General features: G+C 38.2%; 2 protein-coding genes across 7 annotated transcripts; both read left to right on the top strand.

Moving 5' to 3' along the window:
* Positions 1-3,757: 3,757 nt before the first annotated feature.
* Positions 3,758-20,199, top strand: LOC141678785 (F-box/FBD/LRR-repeat protein At1g13570-like). Of its 5 annotated transcripts, XM_074485175.1 has the most exons (6): positions 3,758-3,785; positions 17,138-18,043; positions 18,149-18,319; positions 18,632-19,223; positions 19,320-19,456; positions 19,832-20,195. In XM_074485175.1, the coding sequence occupies exons 2-4, from the start codon at positions 17,156-17,158 to the stop codon at positions 18,929-18,931; spliced, it is 1,359 nt and encodes a 452-aa protein (XP_074341276.1). In that variant the 5' UTR covers positions 3,758-3,785; positions 17,138-17,155; the 3' UTR covers positions 18,932-19,223; positions 19,320-19,456; positions 19,832-20,195. The 5 variants fall into 5 exon arrangements, with proteins under 5 accessions (XP_074341276.1, XP_074341277.1, XP_074341278.1 ...); XM_074485176.1 differs by having other exon boundaries at positions 18,632-19,456; positions 19,736-20,199; XM_074485177.1 differs by having other exon boundaries at positions 17,163-18,043; positions 18,632-19,456; positions 19,832-20,194.
* Positions 4,426-6,704, top strand: LOC141678784 (F-box/FBD/LRR-repeat protein At1g13570-like). 2 transcript variants are annotated; one of them, XM_074485172.1, is made up of 4 exons: positions 4,426-5,016; positions 5,140-5,693; positions 5,784-5,954; positions 6,236-6,704. In XM_074485172.1, the coding sequence occupies exons 1-4, from the start codon at positions 4,770-4,772 to the stop codon at positions 6,533-6,535; spliced, it is 1,272 nt and encodes a 423-aa protein (XP_074341273.1). In that variant the 5' UTR covers positions 4,426-4,769; the 3' UTR covers positions 6,536-6,704. The 2 variants fall into 2 exon arrangements, with proteins under 2 accessions (XP_074341273.1, XP_074341272.1); XM_074485171.1 differs by having other exon boundaries at positions 4,429-5,693.
* Positions 20,200-22,178: the final 1,979 nt, after the last annotated feature.

The following is a 22,178-nucleotide window of genomic DNA, read 5'->3' as shown; positions in this document are numbered from 1 at the left end:
ATCTTTCATCAAGAGATACTCAAGGGTTTATGAAGAACCAAGAAATTAATATTAACAGAAGTTACTGAGTATGCTCTATGCATCTCTACTCAACATTTTGTCTTCCTGTTTTTGGCATCAAGCAGAGTATAGAATTTATGCTTATTCCATGAAACATAAATTGGGGGAGATTTTTGGGTGAGAATGCTCTATGTAAACATCAAGATCTGCTCGGAAGCTACATGGCATCAGGATTTGCCCTCAGGATCTACATGACGTCAAGATGAAGACAGTCATCAGGATATGACTGTGTTAGGAATATGTTGTGAACTTGATGATAAGTTAAACAAAACACCTTAGTATATTTATCATAGTGAATTTGTAGCTTTCAACGGATGATTACTTCACTATCCGTTGAAAGAGTAGCTTATGTAAAATAAGGTCAGTAGCACAATTCTGCATACTTGTATAAGCTTAGTGAACTAAATTAGTGAGAAATGTTTAAGTCATGTTGACTACTAGGTTGATATACAAGATAGGTTGGCCAATTATAAATAGATGATGCCTTGAAATCTTTGTGTAAGTGAAATGGAGTTAACTGGCTAAAAGATAGTCTCAACGGATGCTTCACAAAGCTTCAACGGATGCTCAGATAAAGCTTCAACGGATGTTCTATAAAGTTTCAACGGATGATCATCCAGAGTATCAACGGATGATCATACATAGCTTCAACGAATGATCCACTGAAGCTTCAACAGATGCTTAAATTCAAAAAAGCAGTTGATAGTGACTTGACAGTCACATTCGTTGATTGTATGCAAAAGGAATGTGGCAGCCTGTTAAGCAGGATTATGAGAATAAAGAAGCATTACCATTTCCATGCAAGTTATGAAGATTTTCAAATATGCGGGAATAGAGTAATGAAGCAGCATGGAGTTAGGCTAGATATGTTTTGTTGTATTATCTTGTCGTATTGCTATGTAAACTTGGTGATATATAAACCAAGTTGTACTTGTCAAGAATTTCTCTGTAGTGTGTTTGTTCTACTTGTAAAGCAGTTGTGAGCCATTTGTAAGCTACATAGAGTTCTCAACCTGATATATATATATATATATATATATATATATATGATGGATACATTCAAATCCACCAGAGAGTTTTAAAAGCTTGTGTTTTTATTACTTGTATTTTGATTTATATAATTCTTTCATTCTGTACTATGCAAATCAAACACTGTTATATATGTATTAAGTTAGAACATTTTTATAAATCTCAAAAAGAAGCTAGAATTACATTCAACCCCCCCTTATGTAATTCTTGTTGTATTGTTAGGGAATAACAGACTGGTTGTCAGGATAACAAGATAAATCAGTATCTACTGATTTATACAGTTCCAGTATTTGAGGAGATGTTTATTTTTGGTTCTTGATTTATAGGAATGTAAGTGTTAATTGAGATACGTATAAAATCAAGATAAATATATTTATAACATATCTTGTAATTGATATAGTAGTTGTGTAGTATATAAACACTAAATAGGTTATCATTTTGATTAAATTTATCTCGAAAATTATTGTAACGTTGCAGGTCTCAAGAACATCACAATTTCTTGAGAGAATTTATAACAGTTTAATCAAATTTAATAAATTATTATTGATCTTACATCCTGACTTTGATTTATTAGTAAAATTATATTCAACCCGCGTAAACAATTATATCTTTACCGGGTAGCACTACTTTGAGATGTATGAGTTAATTTGCACGATCAAAAAAATCATGTCTGAATCATGGAAGCTTTCTAAGCTTATTTACATTCCTTCCTTTGCAAACATTGCAGCTGCTGCTCTTGCTAACAAAGTCACATCTAATGATGGTGGCTTTGATGAGCTAATTGTGTCACCATCCATCGATAGGCCAATTTTGACTTCAGAAAAGATGTCTTAAAGCCTATTTTGTCACTATATTTGTAACTGTTATGGCCATGTAATAAAATCCTCATTATCTAGATAAATGACCATTTATTTTCTTCTTGCTTTATCGTATATTAACTGATGTATTGTGCATAAAAACATGCCATTAAATTTCATTTAACTTGCAAAAATATAACACTGAAAATGCTAAATTACAATCCACGAAACTAGAGCCTCATTACTAATTATGTACATTCATTAAACTTAAAAACAATACACCATGTACATATTCAAGACTAATTTATTGGCATTACATTGGTCCTTGCTTGCAATTTTAAAGAACAACTCAATATAAAATGCAAGGACAACATACAACAAAATCAAACACTTCGATGACCCTCATTCATCACTTGCACATTTTCATTGGAACCCCCATTTGAATTATTCCCATATGCAAAATTTTCAAGACCTTTTCATCATGCTAATAAACCACATATCACAGCTCGACCCCGAGGACAAATAGGATCCTCGATTCATTGGAAGTAGTTGCACCCTAGCCAGCCTTGAACGCAGTTGACGAACCTCTTCCCCACATTATTCTTAGTCTAAGCAGTTCGAATCACCATCAAGCGTCCACATAAACAATATTCAGCCACTCAACTACAAAATTAAGCTTTATTGAAACTCTAGGGTTAGAGATTTTTATTTTGGAATGATTTTACCTATACATATTGATCCGTTTTCTTTTAAATCGGGTGGTTATAGCCATTACTGTGTCAAATTGCATTTTCATCACCACCTTCATCCACTTTTGCCATAAATATTTAATGGTGTCAACGTCCCTTGGACGGAAGTACACAAAATGTACAACAAAGGAAATGTAACGTTGGGTACACAGTTTGCTATATTAGATAATTGAGGTACAAAACTTGCTTAGAAAACTACAGGTAAACATCCTGCATTTAACTCTCAATAATATGATCTTTCACTTCATTTTTGTTCTCATTTTTCATAACACTATTAATTATTTGTTCATCATTCAACAATTATACCACTGCTTCATTTTCGCTCGGGATAACCAATAACCATTGCATTATGATAATCAATAACATTTTTGTATATATATTTTTTATAAGTTAAAAAATTAGAAATGATATTTAGTGATAAATTAATAAGTTATTAATATATTGATAAATTAATAAATTATTAATTTATCGATTAATTATATAATAAATTAATTGATATATTTTTTCAATTCCGAGAATATTAATTAATTATCATCATTTACCTGTAATAGGAGTTATTTTAAGATTTATATCATACTACCTTAAATCTCGTGCAATGCACGTATTTCAATTTAAATTTTTTATTTATCCCATTATATTATAATTTAAAATTATTTATATAAATATATAAAAATAATAGGACAACCTACAGTCGTAGTTTAATAGAATAAGTATACTATATCAAGTAGTTTAATAATTTAGTAGTTTAATGAATATATAATACTATTTTTTTATTCTTTTTAATGATAGGATAAGTTATGATTGTTGTTCAGTAGGATAAATAAATTATGTGTGTAGTAGTTTACAGAATATATAACACTATTTATATATTTAAATTTAATAACCAAAACAAAATAGATAAGTTAAAAAGCAAAACTACAGGAGTAACCTACAAACCTAATTACAAGGCCCATTTCTTTTATTTCTCGGTCTATGTTGAGGGCATTTCAGTAAATCTCTTCCGTTGTGTTTGTTCATATAAGGGTATTTTAGTCTATTTGTAGAGAGAGGGTATTTTAGTCAATTCGTGTATATAAGGACTTTATAAATACTCCACGAGATAGTACAGAGTGAATCACGATCTGATTGAACCTGGCAGACTAATCTTCTGGTAATCTCTCTATTTATAATCTTTTTTTTAATTATTTTTATTCATGATATTTTTTTGTATAGTGTTGTTTCTTAGTTACATGCATGATGCGCGTTATCTTGAGATCATTACATGTTATCATCAATTTGGTCACTATGTGTTGCTTAACATACAAAAACCTCAAACCACGCATGCAAACTAATAATTTAAACTCCCCGAAACTTGTGTTGAAGTGCTAGGAGCAGCCAATCTTGTAAAATCCGATTATGGGAACTGATCTGCAAGATCACGTAGCTAATCAAGTAATCGATAATTAATTGGAATGATTAATCGGAGCACTAATCGGATATATTGTATAAAAATATGTAGCAATTAATCGGATTTTAAAAATTGGACTTTGGTGAGCCTTGTATAGCTTATTTAAAATAGGTGATTTTTTGAACCATTGGGAGTAGATCTTAATTTGATCCTATACTATATTCGGCAAATCTATAGTTGAACTTGCTTTTACGTTTAATACTTTAGAATACGTGTAATCAGGAATTAATTGAAATTATTGATCAGACGACCAATCGGATTTATTAAGATAATATGATGTTTTTTTTCACGGAAAGATAATATGATAATTTTGAACATAACTTTTAATTTTAGTTTATGAAAAATATGCAGCAATTAATAAGATTTTAAAGGGCAAACCTACAGAGCTCCTTGTAAAGATTAATCGGGGGATGGATGGGTTAAATTTGTGATTTTTAGAATCACAGGAGTAGATTATAGTTTGATCCTATGCTATATTCGACATGTGAAGCCTTTTTATTGTTCTTTCATGAGGATAATGTAAATCGCACGTGTTCACTTGATCTAGAAGTGTCTTTCTAGCTTGGTTTCCTAGATTTTGATGGTTCGAAACTCTGGTTACTCAATATGTACTCATCTTCTATTTTGATGCAGCTTTCTTGATTACATTCATAGTTATTTCTATAACATCTCCTGACTTTTGTGACTATGGAATGTCAAAAAAACACTAGTTCAAACGAAAGTTTGACAGGTGATTTCAAAGGGGGGCTAATGGATTGCAGAGGCATTGTTGCTGAGCCAGTTTCAAAAAGGCAACTTGTTTACTTCAGAGGTTCTGGGGAGGACAAGATAAGCAACTTGCCTCAAGAGTTGATTACTAGTATCTTAATCCGTCTGCCTACTCATGATGTGGCAAGAACAAGCGTCCTCTCAAAATTTTGGAGAAATATTTGGTGTACGTATCCGTTCCTAGTTCTCGATACACAATTTTATTCACAGCTGACTTCAAAAAAAGAAATAGGCACAATCAGATCGGAATTTAAAAAGGCCGTCAATATGATTCTTTCATCTCACACAGGCCCCATTTTATACTTTGAACTATACGTTACTCCTGCGATTCGATACTGTTCCATTCAACTTTGGATTGATCAATTGTCTGACAAGGGGCTTAGGACTGTATCTTTTGCCTTCAAGGAGAAGGAGGCCTTCCCACTTCCCTATGCTTTGTTTGTTTGTCCAGAATTAACACGGTTTAAGCTCTATAACTGGGCAGTGGGTCCATTCTATAAATCTGGAAGCTTCACTAGTCTGAAAAAAGTTGAACTTTTTGATACCTCAATTACCCATGATATGACATTTGGGAAACAACTTAAAACATTGCATCTGCGGCGCTGCAGTGGGATCGAACATCTAGCCCCACAATTTAGAAAGGATAACAATTTAAGAAGCCTGTATTTTGTGAATTGCACAAAATTTGAGTGGCAGTGGTTACAACACACCAGAAAACTGAGATACCTGGGTCTTGTGCTCACGCCTGCAAATTCAAAAATGATGAAAGGACACGATTTGATCAAGCTTCTCGGTGAAATTCCAACCTTAAGTTGCTTAGCTCTTGATGGACCCACCCTCAAGGTTAGCAAAATCCTACCTTAACTTGTTAATGCAGAGGAAGAAATATTTTGCGTTGGCGTGACTAAGATTTTAATGCATTGTGTATTTTAGGTTTTGGGGCCGCCTTCCTCAGAAGTGACAACCATGAGGCCTACAACAAAAGCTGAGAACGTGAGAAGTTTTAGCTTTTTCTGCCATAAATTATGTAAACTGTGCCCGATCTCAAAAGTTGTTTACATGATGAGAAGTTTTCCAAACTTGCAAGATCTTTGCATTGGACTGGTGAGAACTAGAGTATGCAATGTAATTAGTGATACTTAAGTTTTGAAAATGCTGATCGAAATGTGCTTGTAAAATCATATTCTTGTATATCATATCTGAATTTTAAATTTTTTACATGCTTAAGTATGGAACAAATTAAAGCAAAGTATATAGCGATTTCTATGTCTTAAAAAGTGCTGGTTGGGGATCTAAAAAGGCTGCAGTCTGGGATTTGTACATTTAGGCCCCAGTTTTGATGTTAGTATGCTTAAGTTATGGTTGTAACCTTTTTTTGCATGTAGGCGCTTGATCAAGTGAAGAGTTTGAGTCCTACAGAATTAGAAACAGAAGATTATGTGGGATCATTAGATTGGAAAGACATGTTTCTGGACCAACTCCAAACTGTGAAAATACGGGGTGTCGTGGATTCCAGTTATGCGCTCTACTTTATCAAGCATTTGCTTGCATCTTGCCCTTCACTGAAAGTCATTTCAGTTTTCTGCAGCACTAAATCTTCTGACCCTAAAGAGAATTTGAGGATTAAACAAGAATTGCAGCAGTTCCCCAGATTATCCTTAGATGCAGAAGTTATTTGGTGCTAAAGGGAAGCAGTTCTCGGGCAAAACATCAGCTTATAAGCATCACCGCATAGACTTTACTATTTGTAGTCTGGGTTGCGTTATTGGGGGTCTTATGCCTTTTCAATTATTCTATGCAGTTTGAAGTAATTTCAGACTACCAGCTTTTAAAATAAACATATATTTCAGACTATTAGTTGAAAAGCTTAGAATGTACTATTATATTTCTTCAAGTTCTGTCTTTCTTTAAGTAGCATGTTGCTATTTATCATGTGCTGTTATTTGTTTTGTTAAGTTTGTATCCTTTGTTCTTTTGAATCTATTAGCTATCTATCATGTACTTTTATACTGCAAGATGCTTGGGGAAACATTTAATTCCACGTCACAGCAACAAGTCAAGGCACGTCAAATATTAAAGTCTGATTTCTATGCCCTTGTTATTGTTGTGCGATCAACAAATAAATGAAACTTCAGCCGGCATCAACGATTCAAAGACCCAACATTCACCTCGGAAAACCTTGGTAAAGAACTAATTCAGTTTCTCATTCTAGACATTCCTTTTTTTCCTTTATTTTCCTGTAGATTCTTCGGTGAAAGTGAAGTTGAGGTCTTGTACGAGCTACTGAAAAAAAACAAAGTGGTACAGTTAGTGATGGACTCATTCACGAGGTTGATAGAGAATGAAGGTTTGGGTCTGATCTTGGGCTTCTATTACATATATTATTTTGTTCACTTGTTTGTATATTCTTCTCTTTTGGGTCTAAATATTTCTGAGACTGTATTATGGTTTGTTTACTCCAGCCTTTTCATCTTGTTTTCTTCCTCCAAGAAGTAAATAAACTAAGTTTAACAATTCATTTGTACCTTCTTTTGTTTCTTTGCTTACTGTTGTCTTATTGCTACCTACTATCCTTCTACTTTGGATTTTCAGGTGAAAGAGTTGGGCTGGGCATTTAGCCGGTTGGCTGGGACGGATGAAGTATGACGCAGTTCAGGAGAAAGCCCTATGTGACCTGAAGGTTAATTGAGGCTGTTGGACAAGTAATGTAAGCACTCCATCAAAATATATATTTCTTTTTCTGCATTACTCCGAGTGTGTACAACTTATGTTCAATTACTACCATAATTATACTCAAACATCTACTTTTCAAGATTTACCAAAAGCAAGGGAAAATATGCATTTATTGGAATGAATTTGACTTTTTAAATTGGTTATTTTTTTAAATACGCTTCCTGAATTTATTTGTTGGGCAGGTAATAATGATTGTGTACATACAAAGAGAACGAAGTAGGTAAAGTATTATTGCAGGAGAATGCAAAAGAGATGCATGATTTATCCATAGATTTTAATATTGTGATAGATGCCCCTGTTCTAAATAATATTGTTTCTTAGATAAAAAAAATCCTTTCACTTAAATGTTATCAAAGAGCTAGAACAGGCACACAAGTTACAACATCATACCTCACAATTTATAAATATTAAAGCATTTCTTGAGGTGTTTAGTACGAAAGTTAAAGACCATGGTAAATTTAATGAGATGTATGTTTTATTCAATAAATGTAGAATTATATGATGTCTTATTTTATTCACCTTATGTTTGGCTTCCATTTAGATGAGGCTTCTAGACATTTGGCTTCTCATAGTAAGCTGGTAAAGGCAGGTTAGAGATTTATATTAATTTGAAAATGCAAATATTTTATTACATAATCTTCTTTATAACAGGAGATGAAGGTGGTGAAGTGGTTGCATACAAGCCTCAACCTGTAGCTAGAATAGTAGGTGGCCAGCTTGGTGTTGGTGGAAGATTCATGTTGTGGCGCTGTTTCTCCAATTGGGAATTCCCCCTCGGGTACAATTATATATTTCGAAACAACATTATGGCTTTCTCCTCCGATATAAGAAAAACTAACTGAGCTTGTCAAGGAAGATTGCTGAGATGGAAGTTGCTGAGCAGGCATCGAGTGGGAGGGTGCGAGAACTCGAGGGTCGACTTCTCGAGGTTGAAAAGGAGCTTGATGAGGAGAAAAGCAAGCGTCAAGGCTTGGATCGACAGGTCGAAGGAATTGATAACTCTTACAAGTTGATAGTAAAGGAAAATGGAGACTTGAAAAAAGAAGTAGAGAAAGCTGTTGAAGATATTGCTGATGCTTTGGGAGATGGTTACGGACAATGTCTTCGAAGGATGGAAGAGGCTGGTTTTGCCGTCGAGGGTCATGCCTTCGATGACTATCTTCGTGATCTAGCGTCGAAGGGTGATAATGCATGAAGGCGGGGTATGCCCTGTGGATCTTTGTAACTGGATTTGAATGTTTTTATATGTTTAAGAATTTGATTGATAACACCGGATGATGGATTTGTAGCAAGTTTCGGATACGCGGACCATGGTCTAAGTTTATTTCCATATTGTAAGCAGTTGCATATTGTCTGGTTTTATTATCTACTTGCCTCGAATTTGAAATATTAAGTCATTTATCGAGTTTATGTTTGAGTGTTTGCATTATGAGAGGGATTCTATACCTCAGCTCGTCGACGTGATGAGACTGTATAGATATTTGCCTAAAGATGAGTGATTTCGAGTTCCCCCCCCCCCTTTTTTTGAAATGTTTACGTCGATGAAAGTTTTCGAAGGTTATCCTTTCATTTTTTGTTGGTTATGTAAGGAATGAAGAAAGCGAAAGTCTATGTTCTTTACTTGGACCAAATTAAAGAAATTTGTTTATCATAATTTAACCACCCCTCGATGGGGGTCTCATAACGACCCTCATTGCATCGAGGGTTTGTCTTTGGTATGGCATTTATTGCCTCAAGATAACAGGTTACAACTGAAATTGAATTACTGATAGAACTTTTTGAGATGAATCCCATTCCAAGCATTTTTGATGGGTTTCCCGTCGAGGTGTGCAAGCTCATAGGTCCCCGCACTTACAAGTCTCGAGATCCGATAAGGGCCTTCCCATGCTGGTTTGAATTTTCCTGAGACAGTGGGTTGTGATGCCTTAAGACGAGGTCGTTAACCTTGAAGTCTTTGGGTTTGACCTTTTTGTTGAAGTACCTTGCCGGTTTTTCTTGCTGGGCGATCATCCGCATTCGGGCTTCTTCCCTTGTTTCTTCTAATAAGTCATTGTGAAGGCGAAGACCTTCGAGAGAGAGAACATGATCAAATACATCGACCCGTGGTGATGTGAGACTTATCTCAACAGGTATGACGGCATCAACTCCGTATGCAAGTCGGAAAGGAGTTTCACCCGTCGCACTTCGGGGAGTCGTCCTATACGACCACAACACGTTCGGAAGTTCATCGACCCAATATCGAGGTATTTCTTCAATTCTTTTCTTCAAGCCTTGTAGGATGGTTCTATTTGTTACCTCTGCTAGTCCATTTGCTTGGGGGTATGCTACAGATGCTTTGATATGCTGGACCTTTAATTCAAGCAGGGCCTCCTCAAATTGTTTTCCTACAAACTGAGTGCCATTATCAGAAACTAAGATTCTGGGGATCCCAAAGCGGAAGACAATGTATTCCATAAAGAATTCTATCATCTCTTTTTCTCGAATTTTAGCAAGGGGTTTTGCTTCGACCCATTTGGTTGCGTAATCCACAGCGACTACGATGTATTGACACTGATTTTTGGATCTTGGAAAGGGACCCACAATATCTATTCCCCATTGGAAAAAGGGGCACGGGCTAAGAATAGAGTTTAGCTCAGTCGCGGGTCGACGGTTTACATTTCCATGCAGCTGACATGCTTGACATTTCTTGACGTACTCTTCACAATCCTTTCGAATTGTAGGCCAGAATAGGCCCTGTCGGATAAATTTGAGGGCTAATGTTTTCCCTCCTAGGTGCTCACCACAGATTCCCGTATGTATTTCTATGATCGCTTGGAGGGCCTCTTCTGGAGACAAGCAACGGAGTAGAGGCTCGGAGAGGGCACGTCGATATAACTCCGAACCCACAACACAGTAGTTCTTGGCTTTGAACATGAGAGCGCGGGCTTCGGACTTATGCTCAGGCAACTTGTTGTCGATAATGTACTCAAGGAAGGGTTGGAGCCAATCGAGCCTAGCCTGGATTTGATTAACTGATACTTGGTCGATAGAGGGGGTCTCCAAAATGTCGACGTACGTTGGGCTGAGATTAGTAGGGAGGTTGGAAGAGGCCAGTTTGGCTAGAGAGTCGGCCCACTGGTTCTCCTCCCTGTCGACGTTTGACATTTTCCATGAAGGGAATTTGCTAAGAAGCTCTTGTGTTCTTGTTAAATATCGGGCCATCCTTTCATTATGCGTCTTAAATTCGCCACTTATCTGTTTGGAAACCAACTGAGAATCCCCAAATATGTCAATGACCTCTGCTTCGAGATCAGATGCGAGCTTTAGCCCGGCGATGAGTGCCTCGTACTCAGCCACGTTGTTTGTGGCGGAGAACCCGAACTTGAGAGCCTGTTGGATTTTGAATCCTCCTGGACTGATTAGTATGACACCTGCTCCTCCAGAGTTGGATGTCGATGAGCCATCAACAAACAGAAGCCACGGGCGAGATTGATCATCTTCAGGTTTATTTGTCTTGGATTTGAACTGGCATTCAGCGACGAAATCTGAGAGAACTTGGGCCTTGATCGCCGTTCGAGGTTTATACTCGATGTAGAACTGGCTTAACTCGATGGTCCAAGCTGCGAGCCTGCCTGTTATGTCGGGCTTGTGCAGGATTCTTTTTAGAGGAAGATTGGTCAGAACATGGATTTCTCTCGCTTGAAAATAATGGCGTAGCTTTCGACTCGCGACAACGAGAGCGTATACGAGTTTCTCGACTTGAGGGTATCTTGTTTCCACGTCTCGGAGTGAGTGACTGATGTAATATACAGGAATATATTTTCCCTCATCGACACGGACCAATACTGCCGCGACAGTTTCGTCGGAAGCTGAGAGATATACTCGTAGCGGTTCGCCTGTTAAGGGTCGCGTTAAAACTGTTGGATTTGTCAAAAACATCTTTAACTCCGTGAATTTTTTTTCACAATCTTCATTCCATTGAAACTGTGATGATCTGGAAGCTTTTTTCATTGCAGAGAAAAATGGGAGGCATCTCTTTGAAGATTGAGGAATGAACCTTCGAAGAGCGGCTATACACCCTGTGAGCTTTTGTAAGTCTTTAATGGATCTTGGTTTGCTCATTTCTAGAATAGCTTTTGTCTGAGCTGGATCGGCCTCGATGCCTTTCTGGGTAACCAGGAACCCCAAAAATTTACCTGCAGTAAGGCCGAATGAACACTTTACCGGGTTCAGTCGCATGTTATTTGCCCTTGCGTTGGTGAACGTTTCTCGAAGGTCTGTCACGTGGTCGGAGGTAGCTTTTGACTTTGTGATCATGTCATCGACGTATATTAGCATGTTTCTTCCTATCTGCGAGGAGAATATTTTATCCATTGTCTGCTGAAAAGTAGCGCCCGCATTGATTAATCCGAAGGACATTACTTTGTAACCAAAGACCCCCCTGTGAGTGATGAAAGCGGTTTGTTGCCAATCATGGGAATCCATTTTAATTTGATTATACCCCGAAAAGGCATCCATAAAGGACAGGAGTTCATTTCCCGCTGTGGCGTCGATGAGTTGGTCGATATTGGGCAAAGGGTAAAAATCTTTAGGGCACGCCCTATTCACATCTGAATAATCAATGCCCATTCTCCACTTCCCATTGCTTTTCTTAACCAGAACCACGTTCGATATCCATGTGGGGAATTGTACAGGCTCGATGAAGCCGGCGTCGAGGAGTCTGTCGACCTCTTGGTCGATGGCTGCTCTTTTCTCGGCCGAGAATATGCGTTGTTTCTGTCGCACAGGCCTGGTGTCCTTACTGATGTGCAACGAATGTCGAGCAATGGTCTCTGGGATACCAGGCATGTCCCTCGGGACCCAAGCAAAAATATCGGAGAATTCCCGGATGAGGTTCGTGATTTTTTTTTTGAGATCTGATGAGAGGTTTTTGCCAATTCTTGTTGTTTTATCGGGGTTTCCTTCAAATACTTCTATATCTTCTGTTTCCTCGAGAGGGGAACATGAATTGCTTGTGGATGAGTCGATCAATTCTCTTGGATCGATGTCTAGCACTTGATTGACTTCTAACTCTTCCTCTGTTTTTTTCTTGGAGAAACGGTGGTTAGGTAGCATTGTCTTGCTGTTACTTGATCCCCAATCATTTTTCCCACGCCGAAATCTGTGGGAAACTTCATTTTTAAGTGGGAGATAGATGTTACAGCTCGGAGTGCGGTTATCGTTGTTCGTCCCAAAATGACGTTGAAGCTTGAGGAAGCGCTAATCACATGGAATTTGACCATTTTCCAAATCTGACAGGGTGGGGAGCCAAAAAGCACTGGCATGTCGATGGTTCCTACAACGTGAACCTCATTGCCTGTGAACCCGTATAACGGGGTTCGGGAGTTTTCGAGTCTTCGATCTCCTATGTCCATTCGGGAAAAAGCATGGTGATATAACACGTCGACAGAGCTACCATTATCGACCAACATTTTCTTAACCGTGTTATTTCCCACACGTGTTGTGATGACGAGAACATCTTGATGACCTTCGATGAGACCGGGACGATAATCGTCATCAGAGAAAGAGATGAAGGGGGAGGGATTCGCTCGAGGGCGTTTAGCTGTCGAGGGATTGACATTAAAGACTTCTCGAGCATAAATCTTGCGAGAGTTGTGGGAGAGGCCCCCGGCGGCTACGCCACCAAAAATAACGTCGATTACACGATCGTCCTCGCCTCGATGGTGACGTCTGGGTTCATCATCGTGCTACACATAGTGGACTAGTTGCCCTCGACGAATTTTTCCTTCGATGAGATTGCTAAGTTGAAAATATTGCTCTGTTGTATGGCCGGTGTCTTCATGATATTCACAATATCTGGAGCTTGGGGGTCTTCCTGGTTTCATGGGTCTTGGAGGGCGATAATCCGGTTCCGTTTTTAACACCGCCAAAATTGTCGTTTTTTCGGTGTTGAGTTTAGTGAACTCTTTTTCAGATCGATTGTGGGGCTGCCAATCTCTTTCTCTTCTATCCCTCGGGGAAGGTCCGATGTGCGAGGCGGGGGCGACCTACGGCGCTCTCGGTGCCTTTCCCTCGCAGGGGATCGTGGACTGTAGCTTGGGCGTCGTTCATATTTTGACGATCTCCGTGGAGATTGTATACAGCTTACCGCTTCTTGAAGCATCATGCGGTGTTCTATAATCTGGAACGCGGCCTGTAGGGTTTTTGGTCTTTTTTCAAAGATCTCTTCTAAAAGGAGGCAATGCCTAGACTTATCGATGCCCGCTGTCAGGAAATTGACAGCCATCTGTTCTATTAAGTCTGGAATTTCTGCTATCTCTTCTCTGAACCGGGTTAGAAAACTCCTGAGACTTTCGCCGGAGCGTTGATGCATTGTTATCAAGGATGCTGTAACTTTGATTCCTTTGTAGTTGCTGGAGAATCGGGCTTGAAACTTGCTTTTCAGAGTTGTCCACGAGTCGATTGACCGAGATGGCAAGTTACTGTACCATCGGAGAGCCGTGCCTTGAAGGCAAGTGGAGAAGAACTGACACCTAGCGATCTCCGAGTGGCCGAAGAAAGCCATGCGACCATCAAATATGTTTAGAAATGCTAACGGGTCCGAGGATCCGTCGAAATGATCGAGAGCAGGTGTCTTCAATGTCCTGTCGATGCGCGCCTTCTCAAGCACTAATGATAGGGGGCTCTCGGAAACGGTTTCAAAGCCTGCCTGATTTCTCATCAAGGTACGCATCTGGGCGATTTCCTCCTGCATTTTAGCGAATTCCTCGTGAGATATAGATTCTGTGGATTCTGTCTGACGCGAGACATCGGCAGATGACACTGTCCTCTGTCGACGTTCGCGTGGTTGCGAATATGTTGACTCTGCCGACGGTTCATACTCGTACTCAGCATCGTCCTCGTCATAAAATTCATCGCCTTGTCCTTCATTTTGAACTTGGGCTTGTTGGACCTCTCGACGAAGACGGTGAATCTCGCGTTTTCGCTCAAGCTTAGCCTGCAATCTTTGAGCTTCGTGTTCTAGAAACTCGAGTTCTTCATCTGAATCAAGTGAGTCTTCTGGATTCTCTTGGTTTTGGGCTTTTAGCCTTTCTTTCTTTTCCAAATGCAATCGCATGTCGCTCGAGAGGACTTTCTTTCCTTTAGAAGTTCGAACTCTAAAACGCTGATCTGACACAGTTTTTCTTTTTCTGTCCCTTTGGAGTGAGTCCTTCAAGCCCAGAAATTGATCTTCTGGAGGAGCCTCAGGTGGAGGGAACAAACACTTCGGCTTCAATGCCGGTTGTTTAGGGAGCTCGCGATCGCTGTGGGTCGAGGGGTCGGCGGCATCTTCTGCCGTCAACTCCTTTACCTGAGTCGGTCCGGCGGTTCCCGGATCAAGCTCTTCTACAATCATCTTCTGGTTGGATCTTGTTAAAGGAGAACTCCTTCTAGCGCCAAATGATGTTCCAATAATATTATTATTATTATTAGACTACAGTTTTAGGAGATGATCTTCTTTACTTAATTTTCCAACCCCTTCAAACGGGATTGTTGTCTTTTATTTATACTAAGTCCCAAATGGGCTCAATCCTTACAATGTGGGCCTTCTTGGGCTTTACATAATGTACTGCAATTATTCTAACTATAATTCCTTTGGGCCGTCTTGTCCTGGTCCAACAGTTTCCTTCTTTTTCTCCGACCGCCCCCTCTTTTTCTCCCACTTCGAATTATGGTTGCTAATTTTGTTGTGATGCTTGACTGATTCTCCTTCAAACTCAAATAACAGCCTGATTGAGTCTTGTGGTCCTTCTATAAAAAAAATTATTTATTATACTAAATATATTAATTTAAGAAAATGGTGCAGTGATTAATCAGATTATAAAATCGAATCGACAGAATATATCAAAAAGATTAATCGAGTAATTAAACGGTAAAATCGGTGATTTATTTATTATACTAAATATATTAATTTAAGAAAACAGTGTAGTCTTAATATTTTAGTTGCAAATATAATATAATTTTTCATTTCTACAACATTAATTTAGTTGTAGAAATGAAAAATTATATTATATTAACTAACAGAAAACAAGTGGAATTTTAAATTAGAATTATAAAAACAAAAAAAAAGAAATTTAAGATTATGAACATGAAAATGATGATGAGAAGACCAAAACCAAAACGAGGTCCATATAATGAACTAGTCTTATTTTATACCGGGCCAATTGCAAATGTGGCGTTGAAAGTATAGGGCCTCATTTGGTCTATAAAACAAATGGGCTAAAAATTTTATGGGTTGGTTTGATTTGATTCACATAAGGGTATTTTAGTCTATTTGTGGAGAGAGGGTATTTTGGTCAATTCGTGTATATAAGGACTTTATAAATACTCCACGAGATGGTACAGAGTGAATCACGATCTGCTTGAACCTGGCTGACTAATCTTCCGGTAATCTCTCTATTTATAATCTTTTTTTTTTTATTATTATTATTATTCATGATAGTTTTTGTATAGTGTTGTTTCTTAGTTACATGCATGATGCGCGTTATCTTGAGATCATTACATGTTATCATCAATTTGTTCACTATGTGTTGCTTAACATACAAAAACCTCAAACCACGCATGCAAACTAATAATTTAAACTCCCCGAAACTTGTGTTCAATTGCTAGGAGCAGCCAATCTTGTAAAATCCGATTATCGGAACTGATCTGCAAGATCACGTAGCTAATCAAGTAATCGATAATTAATTTGAATGATTAATCGGAGCCCTAATCGAATATATTGTACAAAAATATGTAGCGATTAATCGGATTTTAAAAATTGAATTTGGGTGAGCCTTGTAAAGCTTAATTAAAATAGGTGATTTCTTGAACCATTGGGAGTAGATCTAAATTTGATCCTATACTATATTCGGCATGTGAGGCCTTTCTGTTGTTCTTTCACAAATCTATAGTTGAACTTGCTTTTACGTTTAATACTTTAAAATACAATAATTGGGTAATAGGAATTAATAGGATGATTAATCAGGGCACTAGTCGGATATATTAAGATACTATGATAACTTTAAACACACTAAACTTGTAATTTTAGTTTAAGAAAATTACCTAGCAATTGATCAGATTTGGTGAACCGGCAGAGCTCCTTATAATGGATGGGTTAAATAGGTGATTCTTAGAATCATGAGAATAGATTATAGTTTGATCCTATGCTACATTTGACATTTGAAGCCTTTGTGTTGTTCTTTCATGAATATCTAGTTGGACTTACGATTATGTTTGATAGTTTTAGAATCCTGTTTCGGGTTAAGTATTTCACAACCCTTTTAGGACTGATTTGATAAATTGTAAATGGTGGTAGAAAAAAAACCTTGGCCTCTAAATTTTTTTTTTGGGGGGGGGGATAATGTAAATCGTACGTGCGTACTTGATCTACTGGTATCTCCATAGCTCGGTTTACTAGAGCTTGATGATTTGAAACTCTGGGTTACTCAATATGTACTCATCTTCTATTTGTACAAATGCTGCTTTCTTGATTACATTCATAGTTATTTCTATACATCTTCTGATTTTTGTGTTTATGGAATGTCAAACAAAAGACTAGTTCAAACAAAAGTATGACAGGTGATGTCAAAAGGGGGCTAATGGATTGCGGAGGCATTGTTGCTGAGCCAGTTTCAAAAAGGCAACTCGTTAACTTCAGTGGTTATGAGGAGGACAAGATAAGCAACTTGCCTCAGGAGTTGATTGATCCTATCTTATTCCTTCTGCCGACTCATGATGTGGCAAGAACAAGTGTCCTCTCAAAATTTTGGAGAAATAATTGGTGTAATTGTCCGTTCCTAGTTCTCGATACACGATTTTATTCAAAGCTGACTTCAAAAAAAGAAATAGACACAATCCCATCTGAATTTAAAAAGGTCGTCAATATGATTCTTTCATCTCGCACAGGCCCCATTTTGTACTTTCATCTATACATTACTCCTGTGATTCGTTACTGTTCCATTCAACTTTGGATTGATCAATTGTCTGACAAGGGGCTTAGGTCTGTAGATTTTTCCTTTAAGAAGAGGGAGATCTTCAGACTTCCTTATTCTTTATTTGTTTGTCCAGAATTGACCCGGTTAAGGCTCTTTAACTGGGCATTGGCGCCATTCTTTAAATCTGGAAGCTTCACTAGTCTGACAACGGTTGAACTTTTTGATACCTCAATTACTTGTGACATGACATTTGGGAAACAACTTAAAATTTTGCATCTGTGGCGCTGTGAAGGGATCGAACATCTCGCCCGCCAATTTAGAAAGGGTAACAATTTAAAAAGTCTGTATTTCGAGATACGCACAAAATTTGATTGGCAGTGGTTACAACGCACCAAAAAACTAGGATACCTGGGTCTTGTGTTCACCGCTGCAAATTCAAAAATGATAAAAGTCCACGAATTGATCAAGCTTCTCGGTGAAATTCCTACCTTAAGTTGTTTAGTTCTTGGTGGACCCACCCTTGAGGTTAGCAAATTATAATTCAGTTTTGTACTGAACTTGTTAATGCAGAAAATAAAGAATTATAAGGCGTTGGCGTGACCAACATTTTAATTTATTGTGTTTGTTTAGGTTTTGGGGCCGCCTCCGTCAGATGTGACAAGCATGAGGCCTACAACAAAAGCTGATAACGTGAGAAATTTGACCTTGTGCAGGCTTAAATTATGTGAATTGTGCCCGATCTCAAAAGTTGTTTACTTGATCAGAAGTTTTCCAAACTTGCAAGATCTTTGCCTTGTACTGGTGAGAACTAGTGTATGCAATGTAATTAATGATTTTCAAGTTATGAAAATTCTGATGGGAATGTGCTTGTAAACTCATATTCTTGTATATCTGAATTTTAATTTTTACATGCTCAAGTATGGAACAGATTGAAGCAAAGTATTTAGCGATTTCTACATCTTAAAAAGTGCCTGCTTGTGGATTTAAAAAAGCTGCAGTTTAAGATTTGTATACATTAATCATTGATCTATTTGTATTAATCTTGTACGTTTAGGCTCGAGTTTTAATGTTAATATGCTTAAGTTATGGTTGTAACTTTTTTTTTGCATGTAGGCGCTTGATCAAGTGAAGAGTTTGAGTTCTACAGAATTAGAAACTGAAGATTATTTGGGATCATTAGATTGGAAAGACATGTTTCTGGACCAACTCCAAACTGTGAAAATACAGGGTTTCGTGGATTCCAGATATGCGCTTTACTTTATAAAGCAATTGCTTGCATCTTGTCCTTCGCTAAAAGTCATTTCAGTTTTCTGCAGCATTAAATCTTCTGACCCTAAAGAGAATTTGAGGATTAAACAAGAATTGCAGCAGTTCCCCAGATTGTCCTTAGATGCAGAAATTATTTGGCGCTAAAGGGAAGCAGTTCCCCGGCAAAACATCAGCTTAGAAGCATCACTGTGTAGACGTTACTACTTGTAGTCTGGGTTGCGTTGTTGGGGGTCTTTTGCATTTTTAATTATTCTTTGCAGTTTGAAGTCATTTTTAATTATTTTTAATTTTGCGTTGTTGGGGGTCTATTATATTTCTTCTAGTCATGTCTCTTCATTATTAAGTAGCATGAACTATTTTTGTTTGTCAAGTAATGTATTCAGGATTTCGTTCCAAACATATTGGCACGTATATCTCAGTGTTGTTATCTGTTTTGGTAAGTTTGTATTCCTTTGTTCTTTTTAATCTATTAGCTATCTTTCATGTATTTAATACGGCAACATGCTTGGGGAAACGTTTTGATCCATGTCAGAGCAACAACTCAAGCCACGTCACATGTTACAGTTTTATCCCTCTGCTGTGCGTTCAACAAACAATGAAACTTCAGCCGGCATCAACGATTCAAAGACCCAACATTCACCTAGGCAAACCTTGGCAAGGAACTCATTGGTAATTCAGCTTCTCATTCTAGACAAACCTTTTTCCCTTTATCGTCCTGTAGATGCATTATTCCATTGATTCGTGGAGGTGGTGGTTTGTTGGTTATGTAATTGTCGGTAGCAGATGCAATATTGTTTTCCTGCTGTGTTGTAAAAAAATAACTGGACTTCTGCAGTTTTAGCTTTACTATTACTTGCACTTGCTATTAGTTGCATTTTTGTAGAAGTTTATGGACTTCTAGCACCTTTTACAATCCAAGTCGACCTCTAATCTCTAATTTCTTTACAGGAATTATATCGGGGCTAAAAAAAGGTGCAATGATTTTTCTATTTTGTTCAAATAATAGTGGATTTTACTAACCTGTTAGTACATCCACTACTGCAGATGGATAACAAAGCCATTCTCAAATGGGTCGATTAAAAATGAGTTGAAGTGCTTGTTAGATACCTGGTGGACTGAAAATGGGTGGAAGTGTCTCTGTTAGATTGCTTACTAACGCAGCAGAACTAAGGCATGATATTGCATTTGTAATTTAAAGAGTTGTGCTGGGCATTTAGCCGGTTGGCTGGGACTGGTAAAGTATGACACAGTTTTAGGAGAAAGAATTGTGTTACCTGAAGGGCAATTGAGGCTGTTGGACAAGTAATGTAAGCACTCGATCAAAAGTATTGTGTAGCCGTATATTCTGAATCTGGAGAGAAGGGGCCTCTCGAAAGCTTCCTGTCAATTCGTTTAAATCTGTAATATATAGTAAGCGAGAAGTTCAGTAGTGGAAACATTATGGTTGTTGAGTATTTTCTAAATTGAGTTTTATTATTAGAAGTGTTCCATTACAAGTGGTATGAGAGCCCTAATTTCATGGGTCCTCCAACAGTTAATCAACGCATCGATTAGCTAGAAGAAAAAGCTAGGGGTGTAGAGGAGTCAATGTCAGAGATGGTGGCGCAAGCAGTGGGGACGGCGGTAAGTGCGATGAAGCATTCTCTGACGAAATTATTGGTAGATGAGTTGGCCCGCCGATTAGAAGGGAAAATTAGTCGTTCTCAAGAGCAGCAAGAACAAATGATTAATATGTTGCGTAACGAACAACTTAAGTTTCAATCGGAGATGCGTTCGATAATGACGAGGTTGCATACGATGTTGTCAACAGGAGGAGACAAGGGAGAAGGGAGCGCTAATCATATTGGATCTTTGAATAGGGTTGGAGGAGTTGGGAGAGGTCGGATGAGTAATGGATTAGGAACAAAAGTGATAGAAGGGGCTGTATATGGGTCGAATGGGTATGGTGCAAGGGGTCAGGTGGAGGTCCGGGAAATTGGAGGTATAGGAAGCTGGATATGCCAATATTCGATGGCACAGACCCGGATGGTTGGTTCTTCGGGTAGAAAGGTACTTTGGTTTTTATCGCTTGACGGAGGAAGAAATGATGGAAGTTGTAGTCGTTGCATTGGAAGGAGATGCGTTACGTTGGTTTCAATGGGAACATAAACGCAGATACATTCGAAATTGGATAAATTTGAAAGAGTTCCTGTTACGACAATTTCGCCCAGAAAATGGTGGCTCCTTATACGAACAATGGTTAGCCACTACCCAGGAGACCATCGTGCTTGAGTACTGAAGGAAGTTCATAGAGACTGCTACGCCGTTGGATCGAGTTCCAGAACACATTCTGCTGGGCCATTTTGTTAATGGGCTGAAGGACGATATAAAAGCGAGGTGAGACTCCTAAACCCAGTTAATTTAGATCAAGCAATGGAATTAACTGTTAGACTAGAGGAGAAATACAGAGTGACATGTGTGAGGAGGATGAGTTTGGGTTCCATAAAAATTGGTGTGTTTCCGTCGATTGGAAGGAGAGGGTATAGTGTGTCATACTCTACAGCTGGACTACCATCAATTCCAACTACTACGTCTAAAAGTTGGGAATTGGGGGTTTGAGTCTCAAGCTTCGGTTTATTCACCAAAAGCTGGTACTTACAGCAGAGGCGGAATTAAACCACTGTGAGAGGTAAAACGACTCACTGAGAAGGAGTTACAAGAAAAGAAGGCGAAAGGATTTTGTTTCCGTTGTGACGACAAATGGTCGATGGGTCATCGTTGTCGAAAGAAAGAATTGAGTGTGTTACTCATGAGTGAAGAAGACGAGGAGGAGACTGATGGTGCAAGCAGTGATCCTCTGTTATCACCTACGGAAGAATGGATCACAGAGGTGTCTTTAAACTCGGTTATTGGGCTAACAAATCTGAAAACTATGAAGCTAATGGGATTGATTAACAAAACAGAGGTGGTAGTTATGGTGGATCATGGGGAAGCCCACAATTTCTTGTCGCTGAATTTGGTTGAGCAGTTGAAGATTCCAGTGAGTAAGGCTGGCTGTTTTGGCATTTTGTTAGGTAATGGGGAAGCAATTCGGGGGAATGACATGTGTAAGGGGTGAAGTTGTTTCTGGATAGTGGGAATAGAAGTTTTGACAGATTTCTTACCATTGACTCTAGGTAAATCAGATCTCATACTTGGAGTTCAATGGCTCAAAACTTTGGGACTGGTCCCCACTAATTAGAAAATTCAGGAGATAAATTTCGAAGTAGGGGGCAACGCAGTTATGATAGTAGGTTATCCCTCATTAGTTCGTTCTAGAATATCACTTAAAGCCATGTTGAAGAGTTTACGAAAAGAAGATAATGGGTTTTGGCTCAAATGCAATCAACTAGAAATTGAAGGTGGATAACAG

Source organism: Apium graveolens, chromosome 8 (genome assembly GCF_009905375.1).
Source record: "Apium graveolens cultivar Ventura chromosome 8, ASM990537v1, whole genome shotgun sequence".
NCBI classification, from domain to species: domain Eukaryota; kingdom Viridiplantae; phylum Streptophyta; class Magnoliopsida; order Apiales; family Apiaceae; genus Apium; species Apium graveolens.
Note: the sequence above shows the minus strand (reverse complement) of the source record. Positions and strands in the feature narration are given on the sequence as shown.

Excerpts from the sequence above, each read along its gene's own strand:
- LOC141678784 (XM_074485171.1), top strand. The coding sequence starts at position 4,770 with ATGGAATGTCAAAAAAACACTAGTTCAAACGAAAGTTTGACAGGTGAT. Across the intron at positions 5,694-5,783 it reads TTGATGGACCCACCCTCAAG|GTTTTGGGGCCGCCTTCCTC; the intron begins GTTAGCAAAATC and ends TGTGTATTTTAG. Across the intron at positions 5,955-6,235 it reads AAGATCTTTGCATTGGACTG|GCGCTTGATCAAGTGAAGAG; the intron begins GTGAGAACTAGA and ends TTTTGCATGTAG.
- LOC141678785 (XM_074485176.1), top strand. The coding sequence starts at position 17,156 with ATGACAGGTGATGTCAAAAGGGGGCTAATGGATTGCGGAGGCATTGTT. Across the intron at positions 18,044-18,148 it reads TTGGTGGACCCACCCTTGAG|GTTTTGGGGCCGCCTCCGTC; the intron begins GTTAGCAAATTA and ends GTGTTTGTTTAG. Across the intron at positions 18,320-18,631 it reads AAGATCTTTGCCTTGTACTG|GCGCTTGATCAAGTGAAGAG; the intron begins GTGAGAACTAGT and ends TTTTGCATGTAG.